The following is a 22,662-nucleotide window of genomic DNA, read 5'->3' as shown; positions in this document are numbered from 1 at the left end:
GCTGTAGGTGTAGTATACCTATACCTAACCCTAAAATGGACACACAGATTCCTATCAGTCACTCCTATGGCAGGCCTTGACAATCCTGAAGGCAGAGTGCTTGGAATCGTGTGAGATGGTGCTCTGGCATGAGCTGAGCCTGTCTGCAGCTTGCGGAATCAAGTCCTAATAGCTGTTCCATGATATCGCATACCATATACTCTTAAGTGCATTATAATCCTCGCGGTTAAATGCTATCTTTGGTATTGCTTTATCAAAACATGTCGAGTAAGGTGTCATACGAATTGGAATACTAACCCCTCGCCAATTCTGGCGACGGGGTTAGCATTCCACCCTTCTAGAGGGACACGACATGTATGTAACTGTGAACCCCGGTTAAAGTTAACTGAAGCCTCAGCTCCACAAAATGGATGCTGCCACCACAGACACGAGTCTGACCCCCTACAGCTGGGAGTCCTTCCAGCGAGGGGAGCCTGGACAAAGGGTTTCCTGTCAGGGGCGGTGCTAGCACCGTCCCAGACATGGTTTTGTGTATCCTGGGTAGGCAGGGCTTTACAGGAAGGTGACTGCTGAGTGGCACCCCGGTGCTCACTACGCATAGGCCGGTCTGAACCAGTTCCAGGGGCACACCAGCCCCTGGCCTGGGGAAGTCCGGCATGGCTGAGGGGTGTAACCACCCCCCACCTAGTCCCACCCATAGGCAGGACCTAGTCACCGGGTCAGCCCCCTTTTTTAGTATAAAGATGGGAGCGGGCCCCCTGTTAAAATTAGATCATCTTTGGAATCAAGATACCACTTTCTTCGAAAGGACTTCACGATTTCTTCTTCAAGATTCTCCCTTGTGGCTAAGGAGTAGCGGAACACGCCTTATGTTTACTAACATCGGCGTGCTTCCGCGTTGCCAGATTCTGTAATCTAATTATATATACTAACATCCGTTATCTGTAAATATCTATTATCCGCGCTCCTCCCTTTGTATTGTTATTACTCGGGACGCGCTTTGTTTACAAACATACGCGTTCGCCGCGTCATCAGGCATCGCCCTGTAACCCCTCCCCCTCCGGCGCACGGCACCACGCCCTTCCAGGAAGAGATTTTCACATTTAACGGAAGGACCTCCACACGGCATTACTAGCCGAGCAGAGGAGGAGAGGAGTAGGTGAATGGCCGCTTTATTTCCCGCCAACTGTAAGTAGAATGCACCGCGTAGCTCTTTAATGAGATGGAACCCAAAACCGACAAAGAGCGCGATCCCTAACGGACCCTGCGCTCTTGTTACTCATTCCTTTCGCGCCTTTTCAGAACTAGGTGCGGTGATTATAAAACCCTACCCCCTGCCCGTTGAAGTAATCAAAGGACTTAAAACAAGTAAGCCCCATGTTCTAACCATGAAACCTATGAGCACTCCTACATGTTTCTTGTTTGTGTGTCTTGTCTGTATATAAATATATAAATCGTGGCACAATCTAGTATAATTCTGGGCACTACCTAGCATCATTGGATACACCAGGACATGCCACTACCTGCCACGCCCACCTATAGACGCCCATAGAAATTCACTGGGCACGATAGATGGTTGAATGAGACGAATGTTAAATTAAGTATGTATGCATTTGAAATGAAATGCGTGGTTGTATATACTTCCATGAAGGCATTAATTACGTACTGCATGACAAACCTAGGCACCTTATGATAAGAGTGCACACTCGGATAATACTTCCCTGCCAACCACCCGTATTGAACACTATACTTGATCACTCGGAGGGCACGTCCCATGGCATGATTATCCATTACACAAGAGACACTGCACGACGTAACAGGAAAGTATAGAATTTCTACTGAATCCGGTACTCTTTTACTTCCCCCCACAGGTCTTTTTTGTAACCAGATATTGCTCTTAATTCTAAAGAGCTCATCAACCGCTGGTAATTTTTCCAGTTGGTACACAGGGGATAGGTGAGGGTGTGCCTTTTAGGGGGCACACACCCCCCATCCACCTGTTTTTGGTCCTGAAGAATACCGGGCTACTGCCCTAAAGGTAGAAACATGTTGACCAAGCCATCCACACACATATAGAGATACCTTGGCCGTAACTCACCAAGGTACATCTCGCCAATAATTTTTAAACATTGTTCTGATTACTTTGTAATAAAGATTGTTTTTAAGATTACCAGGACAATTTTTAACACCTCTTTTTGCACAAACAGTCACACCTGCTCCACTGTAATCCAGGTGTCGAAGCACATCCTGGTGACGCTAGGTCACCAGGGTGGACCCCGATGATGAAGCAAGTCACCACTAGGTGGTGAGTGTGGGGTTTCCTATCAAAAAGGTTGACTTTTTCCTTTTCTTGTGCCAAACAACTCACCCTCCGAAAGTTTTTTCCTTCAAAAAACCTGACGCTGGGGATACTCCTTCTTTTTGTTTGCATAAATATTCCTACCAGGGGAATAGGAGATATCTCTTGTCACTTCCCAAGTGACATTATCCCTTGCTCTCTCTATTTGTTTTCCAACCATCCTAAAGAACACTGCGGTCTGCTGCAAGTCCTTCATCACGAATCCGACGACCCAGCTCGACGAGACCCGGCTTCCCTGGCACCTCTGACCTCTACTCACCTCTACAGCCCAGCTGAGAACCGTGAGTGCGACGAGACCTCAAGGGACCGACGATCGCCAAGACTGCACGACATCTTTACTGCAAGCCCACCGTGTCCTCCACTGGTGAGTGCTTTGGGGTCCGAGAAGCCCCGACCCTGCGCAGCTCCAGCACCCAAGATCAGCCCCCCTGCATCTCCACGATCTGCGTGGGGCCCTTCTGCTGTTTGCTGTGCACCGCGTTGTTTGGCTACTAGCCGGCTGGCTTGTGGCCCTCTGAACGACGCCCAACGACTTCACGACTGCTGGTCTGGTTGCTCCAGGCTGGCCTTTGCTTCCTTCTTCAAGAGAGGCACCCCGGACCCTCCTGGTCCACCCCAGACGCCATTTTAGGTCCACCGCGTGGGCTTGAATTTGCCAAGGCTTTGTTGCCCAATCCTGGGTCCAGCGACGCCGACAGCTTCTATCTTCGTGGGACAGCTCGATCCTCCATCCTGGTCGCCGACAACGCCTCCTGGTCCGTGAGATCTTCGAGTCAAGCGTCACCCACTCACCTAGTCGAGGTGGCTACCATCCGGTGCCCTCCTGGTGCCCACTGACTACTGGCTAGTAGTCTCGAACTTGGTCCCCTCTGCTTTCAGGTGTCATCTATCTTCAAGATCCAGGCTTGGATCCGACTGAACTTTCTTCACTGGTCACCGGCCAGCATCTTTTCTTCCGGCTCCTGGTCCGTCTACGAGGATTCCCGACGTCTTTTCAGACCTATGCAGCTGCAGCCCCTGGGCTAGGTAACTTCGGCATTTCGGTGCCCCAGCATAGCCTCACTATCCAAGGGTCAGAATCTACTTTCGTTTTCTCCCTACCAGGTCGGGTTCGCCCGAGAACACTAACTTTCTAATTCCTAGCTACCATAGACTTTTGTCCCGCATCTCGCGTGAGAGTGCACACACTGCACCCGAGTCCCCTAGGCCTCCTAGACATAATCTAACGATTCCCTAGTCAAGTCCTAGCGATTCCCAAAGCTATTAGTACTGTACTTACCTGCTAGGAATTTCGCATTCCACTTTCAGAGTATATGGTTTTCCGTGCCCCTCGGGCATTTGTATATACTGTGCTAACTTAAGTATTTTTGTAAGAGTTTTGGTTTGTGCTTAGTACCCTGTCCTCATAAAGAGTACAGGGCTGTTGTGATCTTTAAATAAATAACTGTTTATTTTCATAACACTTGTGTGGTGTCCTTTCACTTGGTATTCAAGGGGTATATGTGTGGTAAACAGCTGGCTTAACGCGCCCTCTCGAGTCTTTAGCCTTAGACTGCTCGTATCCACGCTACTAGGATAGCTGGTCTATAAGGTTGACTTACAACCAATCATCAATAAGGGTTGCTGGACTGATACATAGTGTTCACTAGAATAGTGAGCACTGCATATCAGGCCACCTTCTCACATTGGTGAGCAGCGGTTGGGATTTGAGCTTGCTGTTGTTTTACCACACGTATCCTAAGAATATCTTGTTGAAAGATCACATAAGTACTGTTAGGTACACATAACTAAAGCTTAGAATACTCTGAGTTCTACTGAACCAGCTGTTGTAGCTCCTCAAGGCTTAGCACACCTTGGCTGCAACTCTTAGCAAGGGATCAGTAGGTAAACACATAGTGTAGGTAGGTGCATCACTTACACCACACTAGAAACAGTATGTCGGACAAAGGAGGAAACACTGAGGTTCCCCTTGTGTCAGTTGACCCTCCACAGGTCATCCCTTCAAGATATACTGCGCTTAGCTTCCATGAGTTACGACAAGTGTGTACCTCTAGGAAGATTAAGCAGGGGTCTAACCCCACAACTGCCTTTCTGATTGGTCTCTTAGAGACTCATGATGCAAGGAGGGCTGGTAACCCAGACCCTTCTAATTCAGATGGCAACATGCCCTCCTTACAGGGTCCCTTTGATGCCCAGGACCATCCTCTTCAGGAAGCAGATGATGCTGATGATGAGGATGATGATTTGGTATCAGGGGATGAGGCAGAAAAGGAACAGGTAGAAGTCAGCAGACTAACCCGGACCAACTTAAGCAGACATGAGAGGGACTCTAGGGGAGCCCTGGGGCCACTCTCAGGTCAGCTTAACATTGGGAATGGACGAGTTAGGTCTCTATCTAGAGGCTCTAACAGATCCCTTCATACCAATGGCTCTCAACGTTCCTCTCAAAGGGGAATGACATCTCCCCAGAGGAGAGTGTATGAGGCAAAGGAAAAGGCAGCCAATCTGAGGATTGAAAGGGAAGAACTTGCCCTGGCCAAAGAAAGGCTTGCCTTTGCTAGAGAGCAACAATTGAGTGGGACAGTCCCCACTGGTGGCAGCATTGTACCTAGCAATAGGGAAAGGAGTTTTGATACAAAACACCTTGGTAAGATAGTGCCCCCCTTTAAACAAGGGGATGACATCCACAAATGGATTACTGCTTTGGAGAGGGCCTGCACTGTGCAGGGTGTTCCCCAAAGTCAGTGGGCAGCTATCTTGTGGCTCTCCTTTGATGGTAAAGGTAGAGATAAGCTCCTCACCACAAGGGTGGAGGATGCTAACAATTACCAAGTCTTGAAGAATGTACTGGTTGATGGGTTTGGTTTAACCACTGAACAATACAGGATGCTGTTCAGAGACACCCAGAAAACTCAGTCTCAAGATTGGACTGACTTTGTTGATTGTGCCACTAAGGCTTTTGAAGGCTGGCTACTGGGTAGTAAGGTTACTGATTTTAAAGGATTGTATAATCTAATTATGAGGGAGCAAATCTTAAATAATTGTCAGAACCAGCTATTACATCAGCACCTGGTAGACTCTGAGTTGACCTCTCCACAGGAATTGGGTAAGAGGGCAGACAAATGGGTCAGAACCAGGGTTAGGCCTAAAAACCAGGGTGGTGACCAGAAAAAGGAATCAACCAAGCCTCAAGAGAAGGGTGAGGATAAATCCACAGAGAAAACTTCCCAAGGGCCCCAAAACTCCAACAAGGGTGGTGGGTCCCAGAACACTCCTTCTGAACAAAAGAAACCTTATTGCCATACCTGTAAACAGGTGGGCCATTACAAAAGTGATGCCAGTTGCCCTAAAAATGGTAATAAGGGAAATACACCCCCAGGTAATACTCCTAAACCTCCTGTTACCACTAGTGGTAATCCCCCAGGTGGTGGGAGTGCCCCCAAGAATGTGGTGGGCATTACTCTGGGCCAACAGGGGGACTATGGCTTAGCCAGGTTCCCTGACCACACTCTTGTCTGTGAGACTGGCATGGGGTTTGCCAACTTCACTACTGGACCCCACGTTTTGGGCAAGTATAGACAAGAAGTTTTAGTGAATGGTCAGAAAGTTGAGGCATTCAGAGACACAGGGGCCAGCCTCACCATGGTGAGTGACCATCTGGTCCCCTCTGCTCAACTGACCCCTGGTTTTACTTATCAGGTGACAGACATTCATGGAATGAAAAGAAGGCATCCCATGGCAGTAGTCAAGCTCAGCTGGGGTAATGTCACAGGGCCCATGAGAGTGGCAGTGACAGATAACCTACCTGTAGATTGCTTACTGGGGAATGACCTGGAACTCTCAGCATGGGCTGAGGTGGAACAAGAAACTCATTCCAGAATGATAGGCCTATCCAGACAGGTTAGTGGGGCAGTAATAGCTACAGCCCCAGTCCAAGCACCATTCCTCCCTGAAAAGGTTGGAAGGGCAGTGGTAGCCACTGCCCAGGCTCAGACAGACTTTTCAGAACAGGATAGGAGGGCTGTGACAGTCACAGCCCAAACACAGACTGAGTGCCCTCCTGAAAAGGTTGGCAAGGTTGAAATGGTCTCAGCCTCTACTCAGACAGATAGTGAGGTTGTGAAGCCTGAAACAATGGATCACTCCACTCAAACAGAGAGCATTGAGGAGGAAGAAGAGTCTTCCCCCTCCCAGACACTAGGTGAGAGCCAGCCTCCTCAGGGAACTGACTCTACCCCTGTTGAAGGAACTGCCCCAGAGGTAGTCAGGCCTAGCCTGGCAGAACCCCTGATGGCAGTGGACCCTTCCCAGGTGGGACCCAGTCTGGAGCAGGTAACCTGCACCTCTCTACCCTGCCTCAGTCAGCCCAGGGCTGAAGAGATCAGGGAGGCCAGTGGTGGACCCAAAAGGGCCCCCTGTCCAAAAGAACCCCTTAATCAACAGATTAGGATCACTGAAGCTGGTAAACCTAGCCAAGTGAAAATAGAACAGACTCCTGAGGGATCCCCCTTAAAAGTAGTTAGGGAACTCCCACAGCTGGACACTGGTGGGCACAGCCAAACATGGGGCCTAAAAACCCCAGACCTGACCTGTACCTCCAGTAAGCCAAACAGAGGGACTCAGCCTCCAGCTTTAGGTAGCCAGAGGCTGACCCTGAGAGCTCAGTGCATCTCAGCTAAAGAAAGAAAGGCACACATGATGAATGGTGATTGGAGGAAGTTGAGCCCAAAGGTAGAGGAGCCTCACTTCAGTACTCCATCCCAGCATCAGCCTTCTTCTTTCCCAAGACACACCAGAGACAGAGATTCCCTATGGTGGAGACCCTCAGATACCCTTAGGGTGAGGGGTTGCCTAGTGGACCATGACACAGGGGGAAACCAAGCCAGAGCTGGTCCTTCCTTATATGGCCACTTAGGTAATAGAGGCTTACCTGGGCAAGGATAGCCTTATCTCCTTTCGTTTGGGGGGGGGTTGTGTAGGAAGGTACATCCTGACTATGGTTGCCCCCAACTTTTTGCCCTGTGTTTTAGCTGGTTTTGGACATAGTCGACCTGGGACCCTGCCAATCAGGACCCCAGGCCTACTGCTCTCTCTTTAAAATGGATTCCATGTACCCTAGGTACATTTCCAATTGGTACTGGGCCACCCTATCAGACCCTGTAACTCAGGGCATAGGTGTACCCAGGGCTGCCAGGGGCTGCAGCATGTATTATGCCACCCCTGGCTGGCCTCCTAAATTTGACACAACTGGCTGCATGACAGCTGGGGCAAAGTCGTGTAATCACCCTTTGCTGTAGGTGTAGTATACCTATACCTAACCCTAAAATGGACACACAGATTCCTATCAGTCACTCCTATGGCAGGCCTTGACAATCCTGAAGGCAGAGTGCTTGGAATCGTGTGAGATGGTGCTCTGGCATGAGCTGAGCCTGTCTGCAGCTTGCGGAATCAAGTCCTAATAGCTGTTCCATGATATCGCATACCATATACTCTTAAGTGCATTATAATCCTCGCGGTTAAATGCTATCTTTGGTATTGCTTTATCAAAACATGTCGAGTAAGGTGTCATACGAATTGGAATACTAACCCCTCGCCAATTCTGGCGACGGGGTTAGCATTCCACCCTTCTAGAGGGACACGACATGTATGTAACTGTGAACCCCGGTTAAAGTTAACTGAAGCCTCAGCTCCACAAAATGGATGCTGCCACCACAGACACGAGTCTGACCCCCTACAGCTGGGAGTCCTTCCAGCGAGGGGAGCCTGGACAAAGGGTTTCCTGTCAGGGGCGGTGCTAGCACCGTCCCAGACATGGTTTTGTGTATCCTGGGTAGGCAGGGCTTTACAGGAAGGTGACTGCTGAGTGGCACCCCGGTGCTCACTACGCATAGGCCGGTCTGAACCAGTTCCAGGGGCACACCAGCCCCTGGCCTGGGGAAGTCCGGCATGGCTGAGGGGTGTAACCACCCCCCACCTAGTCCCACCCATAGGCAGGACCTAGTCACCGGGTCAGCCCCCTTTTTTAGTATAAAGATGGGAGCGGGCCCCCTGTTAAAATTAGATCATCTTTGGAATCAAGATACCACTTTCTTCGAAAGGACTTCACGATTTCTTCTTCAAGATTCTCCCTTGTGGCTAAGGAGTAGTCACCCTGCATCCGCAGGCACCATCCTAAAGAACACTGCGGTCTGCTGCAAGTCCTTCATCACGAATCCGACGACCCAGCTCGACGAGACCCGGCTTCCCTGGCACCTCTGACCTCTACTCACCTCTACAGCCCAGCTGAGAACCGTGAGTGCGACGAGACCTCAAGGGACCGACGATCGCCAAGACTGCACGACATCTTTACTGCAAGCCCACCGTGTCCTCCACTGGTGAGTGCTTTGGGGTCCGAGAAGCCCCGACCCTGCGCAGCTCCAGCACCCAAGATCAGCCCCCCTGCATCTCCACGATCTGCGTGGGGCCCTTCTGCTGTTTGCTGTGCACCGCGTTGTTTGGCTACTAGCCGGCTGGCTTGTGGCCCTCTGAACGACGCCCAACGACTTCACGACTGCTGGTCTGGTTGCTCCAGGCTGGCCTTTGCTTCCTTCTTCAAGAGAGGCACCCCGGACCCTCCTGGTCCACCCCAGACGCCATTTTAGGTCCACCGCGTGGGCTTGAATTTGCCAAGGCTTTGTTGCCCAATCCTGGGTCCAGCGACGCCGACAGCTTCTATCTTCGTGGGACAGCTCGATCCTCCATCCTGGTCGCCGACAACGCCTCCTGGTCCGTGAGATCTTCGAGTCAAGCGTCACCCACTCACCTAGTCGAGGTGGCTACCATCCGGTGCCCTCCTGGTGCCCACTGACTACTGGCTAGTAGTCTCGAACTTGGTCCCCTCTGCTTTCAGGTGTCATCTATCTTCAAGATCCAGGCTTGGATCCGACTGAACTTTCTTCACTGGTCACCGGCCAGCATCTTTTCTTCCGGCTCCTGGTCCGTCTACGAGGATTCCCGACGTCTTTTCAGACCTATGCAGCTGCAGCCCCTGGGCTAGGTAACTTCGGCATTTCGGTGCCCCAGCATAGCCTCACTATCCAAGGGTCAGAATCTACTTTCGTTTTCTCCCTACCAGGTCGGGTTCGCCCGAGAACACTAACTTTCTAATTCCTAGCTACCATAGACTTTTGTCCCGCATCTCGCGTGAGAGTGCACACACTGCACCCGAGTCCCCTAGGCCTCCTAGACATAATCTAACGATTCCCTAGTCAAGTCCTAGCGATTCCCAAAGCTATTAGTACTGTACTTACCTGCTAGGAATTTCGCATTCCACTTTCAGAGTATATGGTTTTCCGTGCCCCTCGGGCATTTGTATATACTGTGCTAACTTAAGTATTTTTGTAAGAGTTTTGGTTTGTGCTTAGTACCCTGTCCTCATAAAGAGTACAGGGCTGTTGTGATCTTTAAATAAATAACTGTTTATTTTCATAACACTTGTGTGGTGTCCTTTCACTTGGTATTCAAGGGGTATATGTGTGGTAAACAGCTGGCTTAACGCGCCCTCTCGAGTCTTTAGCCTTAGACTGCTCGTATCCACGCTACTAGGATAGCTGGTCTATAAGGTTGACTTACAACCAATCATCAATAAGGGTTGCTGGACTGATACATAGTGTTCACTAGAATAGTGAGCACTGCATATCAGGCCACCTTCTCACATCGGCGTCGATGAAATGTTCCTGACGCTCCTCTTCTGAAAGTTGTCGAGGCCGCGGGCCAAGGACCACCAACGATGCCTTCGGCGTTGAAGATACCTTCTCGGGCACTCCGGCCCCCGGTTTAGCAGCGAAAGCCTTCGGCGCCGTTTTAGGCAGCAAGGTAAAAAGGATCGGCGTGGACGCCTTCGCCGGTTTCTCAAGAGGCTTTGCAGGCGGGGGGTTCTTCGGCTCGGCTGCTGCGGTGCCTTCCCGTATGCGCTGCAGGGACTCAGTTACCTTCTTCGTGAACGCGGCCGATGGACGAGCCGGTTCGACGGAATCCTTCGAGGACGGTTTTGGAGTTAAATCCTTCAAGGCCACTTTGAAGGCGACACACTTGGCGCAGGCCCCTTGGCCTTGTCGTGTGGAGGCGGGGCAGAGAGGACTTTCGGGTCATCAAGCCGCTTCTTCGGGTCCGCATGAGATTTCCTGGAGTCGTCGACAACCTTCTTGTGGTCGACCCGACCCTTGCCGGCGTCGACGCTGTAGCCTTCAACGTGGTAGCCTTCGGCACGGCCATTTTGCCTTGGCCCTTCGACTCGACGGCCATCTTAGGTTTCTTCGGCGCCGAGGCCTCCGAAGTCTTCGAACCGACCAATGCGATGCGCACTTTCGGTTTCGATATCTGCACTTGCGCAGCATCAGGCGTCGATCCGTGGGTTTCACTTTCGGTTTTTTCACCGGGAGTGACTCGGTACCAATGTTCGTGGCCGGGCCTACAGGCGGGGCCGAGGAACTCACATCAAGGTCTTGGGTAAGGCCCGAAGGCGATCCCTCGACCTGGGCCTTATCGATTGGCACGGCCCCAGAGTCAGTCTGAGGAAGCTCCTCGTCCGAGCTATCCTCCATGGCCCCTAGGGCCCAGTCGTCGTCTCCTACCTCCTCGACGACTTCTTCATTCTCGAAAGCCTCGGCGTCGTAGTCTTCCTCGACATCCGACGCGGGGTTAGATTCGGAGACGTCCAGGATATCTTCATCCTCGACCTCCCCCGCATCGAAAATGTCCGTAGGCGCCGCAGCAGATTGCTGGGCCTCCAGGCGCGCAGCTCGACAGAGCTTGAGTGTCTTCTTGGACCTGAATCTCGAACAGGCCATACACTTGGCCTCATCGTGGTCCGGCGACAGGCACTTGTTGCACACCGGGTAGACCTCGATGTGTGGGTACTTCGAGTAACACACCGGACATCTCTTGAATGGACTACGGTCCATGATGGATGGTCGATGAGTCTGGAGCGTCGACAAGGCCTTCCACGCCGAAAGCATGCGGAAGTACAGAGCTCGGCTCGGAGCCGAGGAAAGTTGCTAAGCCGAACGCAAGACAATACCGACGCAAGACTAAAGACCTTTTGGTCTCGAGGAAAGTTTATTTCTTTATCGATTCTGACAAGAGGGAACCAAAGACATCCGAACCCAATGGCGGAAAAAAACAATCTGGGGATGGAGTCGATGCCCATGCGCACTGTAGTCCAGGGGAGGTGCCACCTATCTCGTGATACTTCGAAGACTCTTCCAGGACAACAATGTGCAATCATCCGGACCCAACACTAGGCGGCGATCTATGCACAGATATGAATTCAGCAGCCTACATGCCTCGAACACAGAGTTAACCCTTTGGGAGGCATGACAACTCATTCCAACAGTCCAGGCAATCTGACAGCCGGAGACATGGGGTTACTGAAAGATCTACAGCTGTTGCAAGGTGAAAGTACCCAGTCTTTAAACAATGACAGTAATTTGGCAGGTTCCTGAACAGTACATGCATTCTCGCAATTCAAAGCAAAATCAACCTTTTGCCCATTGATGGTCAAGGACAATATTGACTATTATCACAAATTGGTAACTGCGGATGTGAAAAAATTACATCATAAGATTGCACGATGTCAATTTAATTACTCCAAGCAAGATAAATTGTATCATGAGTTAATTAAAAAATTGCAAAATGATAAATCAGTGATTATTCATCAATCTGACAAAGGTGGCAATATAGTCATTTGGCCTAGGGACATGTACTTAGAAGAGGCTTGGCAACATCCTAATGATAAGAAATGCTACAAGAGGGTTGGATTTACCTACTGTCAAGTCATCTTGAAATAACTACTTCTTGAAATTAGTAGCTTGGAAAGGCCTAGGGTTGCTAAGTGTAGATGAATTTAAATTCCTTAAAAATGACAATCCAGTCATTCCATGTATTTATTTCATACCCAAAATACACAAGCACTTATCCCAACCACAAGGCAGACCTAACATTTCAGCCTGTAATAGCCTCTTAGAAAACACATCTAAGTACATTGATTTCTTCTTGCAGGAACATGTGACTCACCTGCCCTCCTATGTACAGGACACAGGCGATTTTCTAAGGAAACTAAAGGGAATAACATGGCAAGATGATTTAATCCTTATAACATTGGACGTAACTTTGCTCTATACGAGCATTAATCATCTTGATGGTTTTAAAGCTATTCAACATTTTCTTAACAGCAGGCCATTACATTGTTATACACACAACAAAATGTTGTTGAGTATGATCGAAATATGTCTAGAGAACAACTTTTTCATGTTCCAACAAATGTGTTTCCATCAAACCAGAGGGGTGGCTATGGGATCCTGCTTCTCCCCCAGTTATGCTTGCCTGCATATGGGACTGTGGGAGGAGCAGGTTCTCAGAGTCCTTCACACTCAAACTATGGATCTTCATGTTATATGTCTGTTTAGATATATAGATCTATTTATTAACTGGAAGGGTGAGGAAAGTCTAGCATGTTCCTTTATTAAGGATCTGAATTGTAATCCACTGAACCTGCATTTTCCCTCTAATTTGAGTAATACGTCTGTTAATTTTTTGGATGTTGAGGTCTTCATTGCAAACAATAACATCCACATCAAACTTCATTGCAAGGCTACTGCGGGTAACACGTTGCTGTACGCCTCTAGCCATCATCCAAAACATTTAATCAACAGCATCCCCTATGGGGAAATGCTGCGCATTAGGAGAATATGTAGCAAGCAAGAGGATGTTAAAGAAGCTCAGACATTATGCCGTTTATGTTTTCTAGCTAGAGGCTATCCTGATAAAACAATCAAAGCGGCTATGAAACGTACTGATGCTCTGACTAGAGATGAGGCACTCGCAACCAAAACAACGAAAAAAGTCATCAGTACCATGTCAGGTACGGAACCGACTAGATTAGTCTTTACATACAGTAAACAACATTTTGCCATACGTAACATTATGGCTAAGCATTGGGCTCTTATCAGAAATGATCCTAGTCTCAATATGGGATCCTGTATATCTCCCACCAATACATATAGAAAAGCGGCCTCAATGCACAACAGCCCAGTCAGTAGCAGTCCAGAAGTCTTGGCTAAGAAACTGGCTTAGCTCACGTACAGGATTTTTTAAATGCACATCCTGTAAGGCATGCAAACATGGAGTGAATACGCTTTCTTACATCACACCATTTAAAGATAAGGCTATTCGAATCTCTAAATACCTTACATGTAAAACAGAGTATGCTATATATGTGCTGGAGTGCCCTTGTGCCCTTTGATATGTAGGGAGCACTAAACTTCAGGTTCACAAAAGGGTGCTCCAGCACATGAGGGCTATCACCAACTGCGATTAAACTTAGGCTAGGCACTTCAATGACTGTCATCAGCGAGATGTGAAATTTTTGAAGTTTTTTGTGATTGATGCAGTCATGCCTCTCAGAAGAGGAGGAAATAGAGAGGGGATCCTGGGTAAACTCGATACTCATTATATTTTAGACCTCGATAGTAAATATCCGTCAAGTCTTAATTTCAGTGAGGATTTCTATAAGTGTCTGTAAATGGTTGGTTGTATGCGTACTTTGCTCTTCTGGCTATTTATTCATTTTACATTGGTCTCATAGATTTTACATCATTGACCTGTCTTTACAATGAACATTGTTATTTTAACATGTTTGCCTTTTCCGTCACTGTATATATTTCATTAATTTATATATTATTGCGTATTTTGCACATTCTTCATATTTTGCACAGGTTGTGTTGCACTACAAATTGATATATGCACTTGTGTTTGCACTTTATCAAGATCATCAACTTGTCTGCCCCCTTGGGCACAATAGTGGTTCACATATGGGACGTCAGTGTTGATACCCACACACTGTAACCATTGCATAAGGTGTTTTAATCTCAACATCTGATAACTAAATATGTAGGAAACAGCGTTACACATATGCACAACAGTACGAGCGCATGTTTTCTCTATTAATGTCGCATTGGTTTTTAATTACTATTGTAGTATTAATCTCCGTTTTTTAGTTATGTATTGATTATTCATGACCATTATGAATTATCTACCTTTTAAAATAGCATTTATTTTAAATTGTTGCAATGCCTGGAGCCAACTATGTATCTTCTAGCTCTATGATGATGCTTAATTTGCAAATTAGCACAATGTATGCACCCTCACTTTAAATAACCTGTAAGCAATCCATAGCGTGCCATGTGATCAAGGGCCGTTGGGGCTCAAAACGCCTCATGGCGGAGGTGTGGGGTCTACCACTATAAATCAATAGCACTTATCATTTTGGGTCCGCTGTCTTCTTTCAAGCTTTCAGGAAGTTTCAGGATTGACGATTTGTTGCAGCTATATATATATATATTTCACATCAGTTTTGGCTCCTGTTGACGCTGGCGCTCTCATTCCAGCGCGGTGAAATTCTCCTTGGCAGAGCCCAGCCGACACCTTATTTCCTCACTTCCAATCCCACGATTAGAAAAAAGAGAATGCACACATCCGAGTATATTTAGTTATCAGCGACTTTTAATAGACGCTTGTCTTCGCCCAACGCGTTTCACCTCCTCAAGAGGCTTGTTCACGGGATTACAAGCTACAACAAACAAACTTTTATTTTCATCGTGCAGTCACTTCCTGATTCTTTATAGACAAAGTGCATTGTGGTAAATGTGGTTTGTGACAAGTGTGGATATTCTATTTTATCCATATCGATTTGTCATATGTATATTCTGTTTCATGTTAAGTGCTCTATGTGATTAAATGTGAAGGGTGTGTAAACAATTTTTATCAAAATTGTCGAAAACATTGTTTGAAAATTGATATGCGCTTGGTTTGCAACAAATTAACACACACATGCCTTTTGTTGCTCTAGTTGCTAGTTGCTAGTGATATATCGAGAATATATATCGAGCTTCATATATGTTTTCACATATATGTGTATATGGTTTTCCATGGTCCCCGCGCATGGGCGGGAATATTCATGTGCTTACGACTATTGATGAGGCTCCCCTGGAAGAGAAATTCGGGCTATGCTCAAGATATTTCAGCCTCGGTCTTGGATCTTAGTGAGAGGACTCTGAAGCTGCTGGGAATGTTGGTCTTCTGCATCCTGCTGATGAAATATGCCAGATGGCATATGTGGGCTCTACAGCAGGACTTGAAGTCCCAGTGGGCAGAGCACACGAGAATCTGTCAGATTGTATCCAGATTTCAGAGGAGTCTGGAAAAAACCTGCAGTGGTGGCAGCTGCATCGCAATTGGGAAAGTGTCAGACCTCTCACCTCACTACACCCACATTAGACAGTGGTGATGAATGTATTGTGTCTTTCAAAGTGAGAAGGGGGAATAAAATGGTCCCAATCCTGTACTGGCCGTATTCTTGAGTGCAATATGCATGGGTAATTTGTCCTGGACAGTGGGTGACCCCCATCACACTAGTGAACTGAGAATATCCAAGGTTTGTCAGGACAAATTGGTTAGACGCCGATTGCAGAGACTTTCCGCCCTAAGGCTTACACGCCGATATAATAGAGATTCTTCCAAAGAAACACGGACCCATTGGACTATAGATAGACAAATACATTTTACGCCGTGAGGAAGCCCCAGGCCGGATTGCCATGTAAGGGGGCGAAACACGTGTTGGCTGTCACTTCGAGCTAGTCTCCTAAATAGGAGTTCTGGCAACTGTACATAAAAGAACACTGCATGAAAAATTGCGTCGGGAAATCATTTCCACCATTGGACTACCAAACTTTTAATTTGTCCTGACAAACCTTGAATGTATTGTGTCTTGCTTGAGGAGGGGAGAATGGAGCTAGGAAGAGCTATTTGGGTGAGCTGGAGATCAGAGAGCTCTGGTTTCCGACAGCAGCTCAACTACACATCAATTGGGTAGCATTCAGGGCGATTTGCTTGGCGTTGAAGGCCTTAATGCCTGCCGAGGAAGACTGGTGCAGTTGCTCAGAGACATGGACCCAAGGGGTCTTGAGTCCTGTGCCAGGAGGCTCTACAGCTATGGAATTGTAATTTCTCTGTGGTGGACCACCAAGTAATTTCTCTGGTAGTAGACCACCTGTCGGGATCACAACGCCAGGGCAGAAAAACTCAGGCTCTGACATTTAGTGGGCCACAAATAGTGGCTACACAGAGAGGTGGCATTGGGAGCCTTCCAACAATGAGAAGAAACCTGGCTTGATCAATGTGAGTTCTTTTACAAGTTGGACTTACCAAAGAGGTTCTATCTTGAAGACACATTCTAAGTCCAAGTCATCCCTGTGGCACCAGACTGGGACAGGAGACACGTGGGCACAAGCATCTCTCCTCGATCAAGCAGCTGCTTTTGGAGGATCTTTGGTCGAAGCAGCAACGTAGGGTGCTGCATCAAAGACTCCACAATTAACATCTCCATGCTTGGAGATGGAACAATGACAGCTGAACTCCTTTGACGTTCCTCCTGAGGCCATTGATCTCATCTTGGAGGTGAGGCGTTCCTGTACAAAATCTGATTATGCCAGTCATTAGGACAAATCTGTTGCTTGTTGTGGCAATCACCAAACTTTCCCACTGTAAGCCAAGTAGTCTGAAGTTTTGGGGTTTGTTTTGTCCAGCAAGGACTTGTTCTGGGCACTGTTAAAGGGTATTTGTCAGCTATTTCTGATTTTTTGGGAAGTTTTGTTGGATGGCCTTTCTTTAAAATCACCTGTTGCGACAAACGTTTTGAAAGGTTTGCTACACTTATTTATATCAACACCCTTTGTAATGCAAAAGTGGGACTCTAATTTAATGCTCACTTTTTTGATGTGCACCCCTTTTGAGCTGCTGCAAATCTTTAGACTACTGACATTGAAAAATGTCTTTCCCATCACCATAACATTGGCAAGGCATATAAGCGAGCCACAGGCTTTTTATCAATCCATCCTAAGCAAAATTCTTCCCAGATAAGTTGGTGGAAATAACCAGAGCTTCCTTTCTGCCTAAAGTGGTGATTCCATTTCATATCAGTCAGGCGATCACCCTTCCTGAATCCTCTGCCCTAACTTACCTCTCTATCACTTGAACTATAAGAGAGCGATGATATTTTATATAGATCGCAGCAAAGTTTATTGAGGGACAATCAACTCTGGGTTTCTCAGTGGTAAAGAAGGTCAGGCTGTACAAAAACAGGCCGTCTCCAAATGGATTGCCCTCTGCATAAAGATCTGCTACACACTGGATAAGAAGCAGCCTCCAGAAGACGTACAAGCTCATTCCAACAGAGCCAAAGCAGCTACACACTGCACTGGTGTTCAGAGTGCCCATCCTGGATATTTTTCAGCCAGCTACGTGGATGTCAGCACATACTTTTACGAAGTACCTCTGCAGGGACAGTCTGGTCCATCGAGAGAGGCATTTTTCACCGCTCGATCCATCAGGAGTTTTTGGTCTGAGCCAATTCACACACCCACTGCTTAGAACATATTGCTACGGCATCTATTCACAAGATGATGAACCTGCAGCTAGAAGTGCTTACCAGAATAGCAAGTTACTTACCCTTGGTAACTATTTATCTGGTGGATACTCCACCTAACCTGCAGATTCCTCACAGAGCCTCACTGAGATTACTCCATATCTAAAAACAGTCCCAATTAAGTAATATGAACACTGGTCTGGATCTGCCGAGAGGCTCTGCGTCTGAGGGTGAGCAGAGCTTAAGAACGCAACTGACATCAGTGAGCATTGGTGGCACTTCTATGCAGCTCAGCTCGTCACTTTTGGAATGTCACTACATCGGCACTGATCCACACAAAGCCACCTACTGGTGTGCAGTAGTACTGCTCTAGATTTTCTAATTGAGCTTCCCAAAGAAGGATGGCTGCATGATCTAGAAAATTTTGAGCTAAAACAGGATGTTAGGGGAAGATGTGAAGGGTAAAGCGTTACCTATCTGAACAATCTAAAACACCCACTGATCTGATATAATGACACTACACCTGGGTAGGAAAAAAACACAATTTCTCTCTACTGACTGACCTTGACAATGGGAGGAGAAATCAAAACAGCTTACCCGTAGTTGCGGCAGAGGAAGACTTGTGTCCCTGGTGGTGTACACTACCTCTGCCAACACCTTGTCCACTAGAGCTGTGAAATGGCAGATTAGGCTGAATTGCAGGCAGTGAGCTGTGCTTCTGGATATAGGTGAGACCTCAGACATACCCTCAGAACTTTGGGTACTGGTGGTGGAAAGGACGATGCAGAGAGATATGACCAAAGGAGAACACCATACTAAGGGTGTCTTTAATGCTTTCCAACACAGCATCAGTCCTTTCACAAAAAAGGCTGGAGGCACTAAAAGGCAAGTTCATCAGGGATGCCTGGAGAATTCGGTTATGTGCATTGATGCATGGCACCGGATCAGCACACTGGTGCCAGTGGAGCATTCAATGCAATCAAGGCCTATTTGGTTGCCATGCTATCAGTCTTGAATCAAATGGGCAAAGGTGTTTCAAAATTAATCAAGGATGGCTATCAAACTCTTGCTGGTTATGTACCAGAGGGTATGTGTTTCATCCTGGTAGGCAAACCAAACAGGAGGCCAATCTGGCTTAAGAAAATACTCTCTTCCTAAAAGCATTGATGCACTTGAATTCCCTCGGAGGTGCAGCAGGATAGACATTTTGATTCACCCTTCTAATAGATGCATGAACTACCAAGTTCTGTGAAGTCGGTGCTATGTCAAAGGAGGAATAGCAACGGGCCTAGGACATGCGCCTTACAAGCAGGGCAAAAAAAGGTTTTGGTTCAGTCACTATCAAAGTTTCCATCAAGGCCTCTTTGAAGGTCAGAAAATGCTCCAAGGTTTCAGGCATAGGCCATAACATTTCTGCCAAAAAGGTTGCCTCAGCTTCTATTGTAGGTAGTTGTAAGTCAAACACTACTGGTGCTCTGTGGACTACTACCGCAAAGGAGAAGTGTCAAGTCCAATACCATTCTGCAGATCTAAGTAAAGGCAAGAATCAGTATAGAGAGCAGGGAGTAAGCTCTTTGCTTTCTCGTCAAGGTCTTCATTGAGTGGGGCATTTTGAAATCCTTTAATGGTATCACAATACGATCTGTACAATGTGTCCAGTCTTCTGATGGGATGGGGTGAGAGGCTTAAGAGCCTCCAAAGATTGGCAATGCCCTTTGGAGATCTCATTAGATATAGACCAGGTGCAGACTGAACTCTGTTCTGAATCAGCAATGAGCAAGTGGAAAGGATCAGGATTGGGTGCTGCCAAAATCAGAGTAAGCATCAGACACCAATGAGGACTCCAACATCAGAGTAGAGGAACAGACCAGTACCCACAAAGAACAGGTCAAAGACATTATGGAGTTATTAATTTATAATCTTATAAAGCGCTGGGAAGAACCAAACGACAGCAGCCCAACTGGGGACCTCTGCAGTTTGTCTGTCTGTTACAGTTGCAGAATTGCCAACTTTCAGGCCACTGCCTCAAGAACGCCATCCCGTTCCCCGCCAAAGTCATCGAGAAGATCGTCAACAAACAGCTAACCTCCTTCCTCGAGACCATGGGCTCCCTCGACCCTTCACAGTCCGGTTTGCGAGCAAACCATAGCACCGAGACGGCCCTCATCGCAGCCACCGACGACATCAGGTCCCTGCTCGACAACGGGGAAACTGCTGCACTCAACCTCCTGGACCTATCAGCCGCATTCGACACAGTCTGCCACTGCACCCTAACTAGCCGCCTCCACCACGCCGAGATCCAAGGAACGGCCTTGGAATGGATCACCTCCCTCCTCTCCGACAGAACTCAGAGAGTCCGCCTCCCTCCCTTCCGCTCAGCGCCCACCAAAATCATCTGCGGCGTACCCCCAAGGCTCCTTGCTCAGCCCCACCCTCTTCAACATCTACATGACCCCCCTCGCAGCCATCGCACGCCAACACAACCTAAACATCATCTCCTACGCCGACGACACCCAGCTGATCCTCTCCCTCACCAACGACCCCGCCACCGCCAGAGCCAGCCTCCAGGAAGGAATGAAAGACGTTGTGGTATGGATGAAGCTCAGCCGTCTGAAACTGAACTCAGACAAAACGGAAGTCCTCATCCTGGGACCATCCCCCTATGCCTGGGATGACTCCTGGTGGACCCCTACACTGGGCACCGCCCCCAAGCCCACGGACCACGCACGCAACCTAGGCTTCATCCTGGACTCCTCCATCACGATGACCAAACTAGTCAACGCCGTCTCGTCATCATGCTTCAACACCCTGCGCATGCTCCGAAAAGTCTTCGGGTGGATCCCCGCTGCCACCAGTAAAACGGTCACTCAGGCCCTCGTCACCAGCCGACTGGACTACGGGAACGCCCTCTACGCCAGAACCACAACCAAACTACAGAAAAGACAACAACGCATACAGAATGCCTCTGCACGACTCATCCTGGACATCCCCCGACACAGCCACATCTCGGCCCACCTGAGAGACCGGCACTGGCTCCCCGTCAGCAAACTAATCACGTTCAGGCTCCTTACCCACGCTCACAAAGCCCTCCACGACATGGGCCCGAATACCTAAACAACCGCCTCACGTTCTACACACCCACCCGTCAGCTCCGTTCCACCAGCCTCGCCAAAGTCCCAAGGAACCGCAGAACCACCAGTGGAGGAAGATCCTTCTCCTACCTGGCTGCCAATACATGGAACAACCTCCCCACCCACCTACGACTGACCTAGAACCATCTCTCCTTCAGGAAGCAACTTAAGACCTGGCTATTCGAGCAGTAGCAGCTCCCCCCCCCCCCCCCCCCCCCCCCCCCCAGCGACTTGAGACCCTTGCGGTTGAGTAGTGCGCTCTATAAATCCGACTGAATGAATGATTGATTGATTGATTGATTGACTGCCTGCTGCTACAAGGTTAATGATGGACCAACTTATTCAGAGCATGCTTGGACCAATGTCAGATCGGGTGTGGAGTCGAACCAGGGTGCCAGAGTCAGATCCTTAGCGTTTCGACTGCATGGTGGGTCCCCGGCATGGGATGGGTAAGACCTAGACTACCACCACTAGCACTTCATGTTCTTAATGCTTTTATAGTGCAATATGTCCATGAACTTCATTGTTCAATTTGTCCGTAGGAGACTGAATGGGAGCACAATCAGGAATGGGCCCACAATTTGGAGGAGGAGTCGATCAGACGCTCTGAGTGTGACCTGCTTTGCCTTTTATTCTTCACAATGTTTAGTTCTGCCTCCGACAAGCATTTACTTACTACTTCAAGTCATGTCTAGAAATGACAGGCAGAAATCGTGCAGATTAATTACAGAATCTGCTTCCTGCACTCGTGGCACTGTTTAAAGACAGCTGGTTTCGCAGGAGACATCTTCCGTAACAGTGTGTATTGAAATAAAGTTATTGGAGTCAGAAATTGATAATTGAAGTTATTGAAGCCAGAAATTGGAGTCAGCCATATTGCTGAAAAAAAGCTGCTGTCAGAAAAAAACTGATAAAATAGGGGGACAAGTCTCTGGGATTTACATTAAAAGGTGAGGAAAGAATGGATAAAAGGAAATTTCATCAGCATGGAGGGATAGTGTCTACATGTGGCTCTGCCCCATCAATTCCTTAGCGCTAGCTAACAGCACATGGGGCAACTGCTATGAAAAAGTCCAGATCTAGTCTGCTGTCTGGGGGCACTCACGGATGCGGCCCAGTCCCCCTCAGGTCCAAGTTTGTCTGGTACACCCCTTCCAGACACCTTCGCTCATCGGAGGCTAAACTGGTAGTTGTCCCCAGATTTAAGAACGTCAGAGCTGGTGGCAGATCCTTTCAGGTGACTGCATCCAGACTCTGGAACACTCTCCCCATCGAGATTAGGGCCACTAATGAACTTATGCAGTTTAGGAAAAAGGTAAAAACTTGGCTTTTCCCTGGCTAGCCTTCCCTCCCCAGGCATACTTCGCTGCCTCTGTTGTCTATCACGGTCTGGATTTTGTTAGCGCCAGGATGCCTGCAGCGGTGACAGTCGCGCTCTATAAATTCTTAAAATAAATAAAAGGTGAGAAGTCTGTGTTCAGAAGCATTAGCCAGAAGCCAATAATGTTTACCATGAAGCAAGCTAATAACATCACCTACCTGATAGCTTCTGAATCTATGTGCACAGGTGCAATTCTTTCCAAAAGGAATTTGACCATTTCCAGAAATGGATTTGTTGGCTGCTTTGGGTTTGCAAGTTTCCGGGCTATTTCTCTCTGTAAAAGAACATTTGGTACTTTAAGGATAGGCAATGTGTGGAAAAAGTAAAGAAA

General features: G+C 48.0%; 2 protein-coding genes across 3 annotated transcripts in view; both read right to left on the bottom strand.

The window, feature by feature from the left end:
* Nucleotides 1–10,712, bottom strand: part of LOC147725289 (uncharacterized) — a 39,360-nt gene extending 28,648 nt beyond the window's left edge. The window contains exon 1 of the mRNA XM_086964592.1: nt 10,054–10,712. The gene's annotated coding sequence lies outside the window, so the exon portion shown is untranslated. The remainder of the gene's footprint in view (nt 1–10,053) is intronic.
* Nucleotides 1–22,662, bottom strand: part of PDS5A (PDS5 cohesin associated factor A) — a 1,517,933-nt gene that overhangs the window by 1,073,119 nt on the left and 422,152 nt on the right. For both annotated transcript variants that reach the window (XM_086963962.1, XM_086963961.1), the window contains exon 17: nt 22,490–22,605. In XM_086963962.1, the coding sequence (XP_086820088.1) occupies nt 22,490–22,605 (116 nt within the window). The remainder of the gene's footprint in view (nt 1–22,489; nt 22,606–22,662) is intronic.

The sequence above is a fragment of the Lissotriton vulgaris genome, chromosome 3_2 (assembly GCF_964263255.1).
Source record: "Lissotriton vulgaris chromosome 3_2, aLisVul1.2, whole genome shotgun sequence".
Lineage (NCBI taxonomy): Eukaryota > Metazoa > Chordata > Amphibia > Caudata > Salamandridae > Lissotriton > Lissotriton vulgaris.
This window is presented reverse-complemented; position numbering and strand designations above follow the sequence as displayed.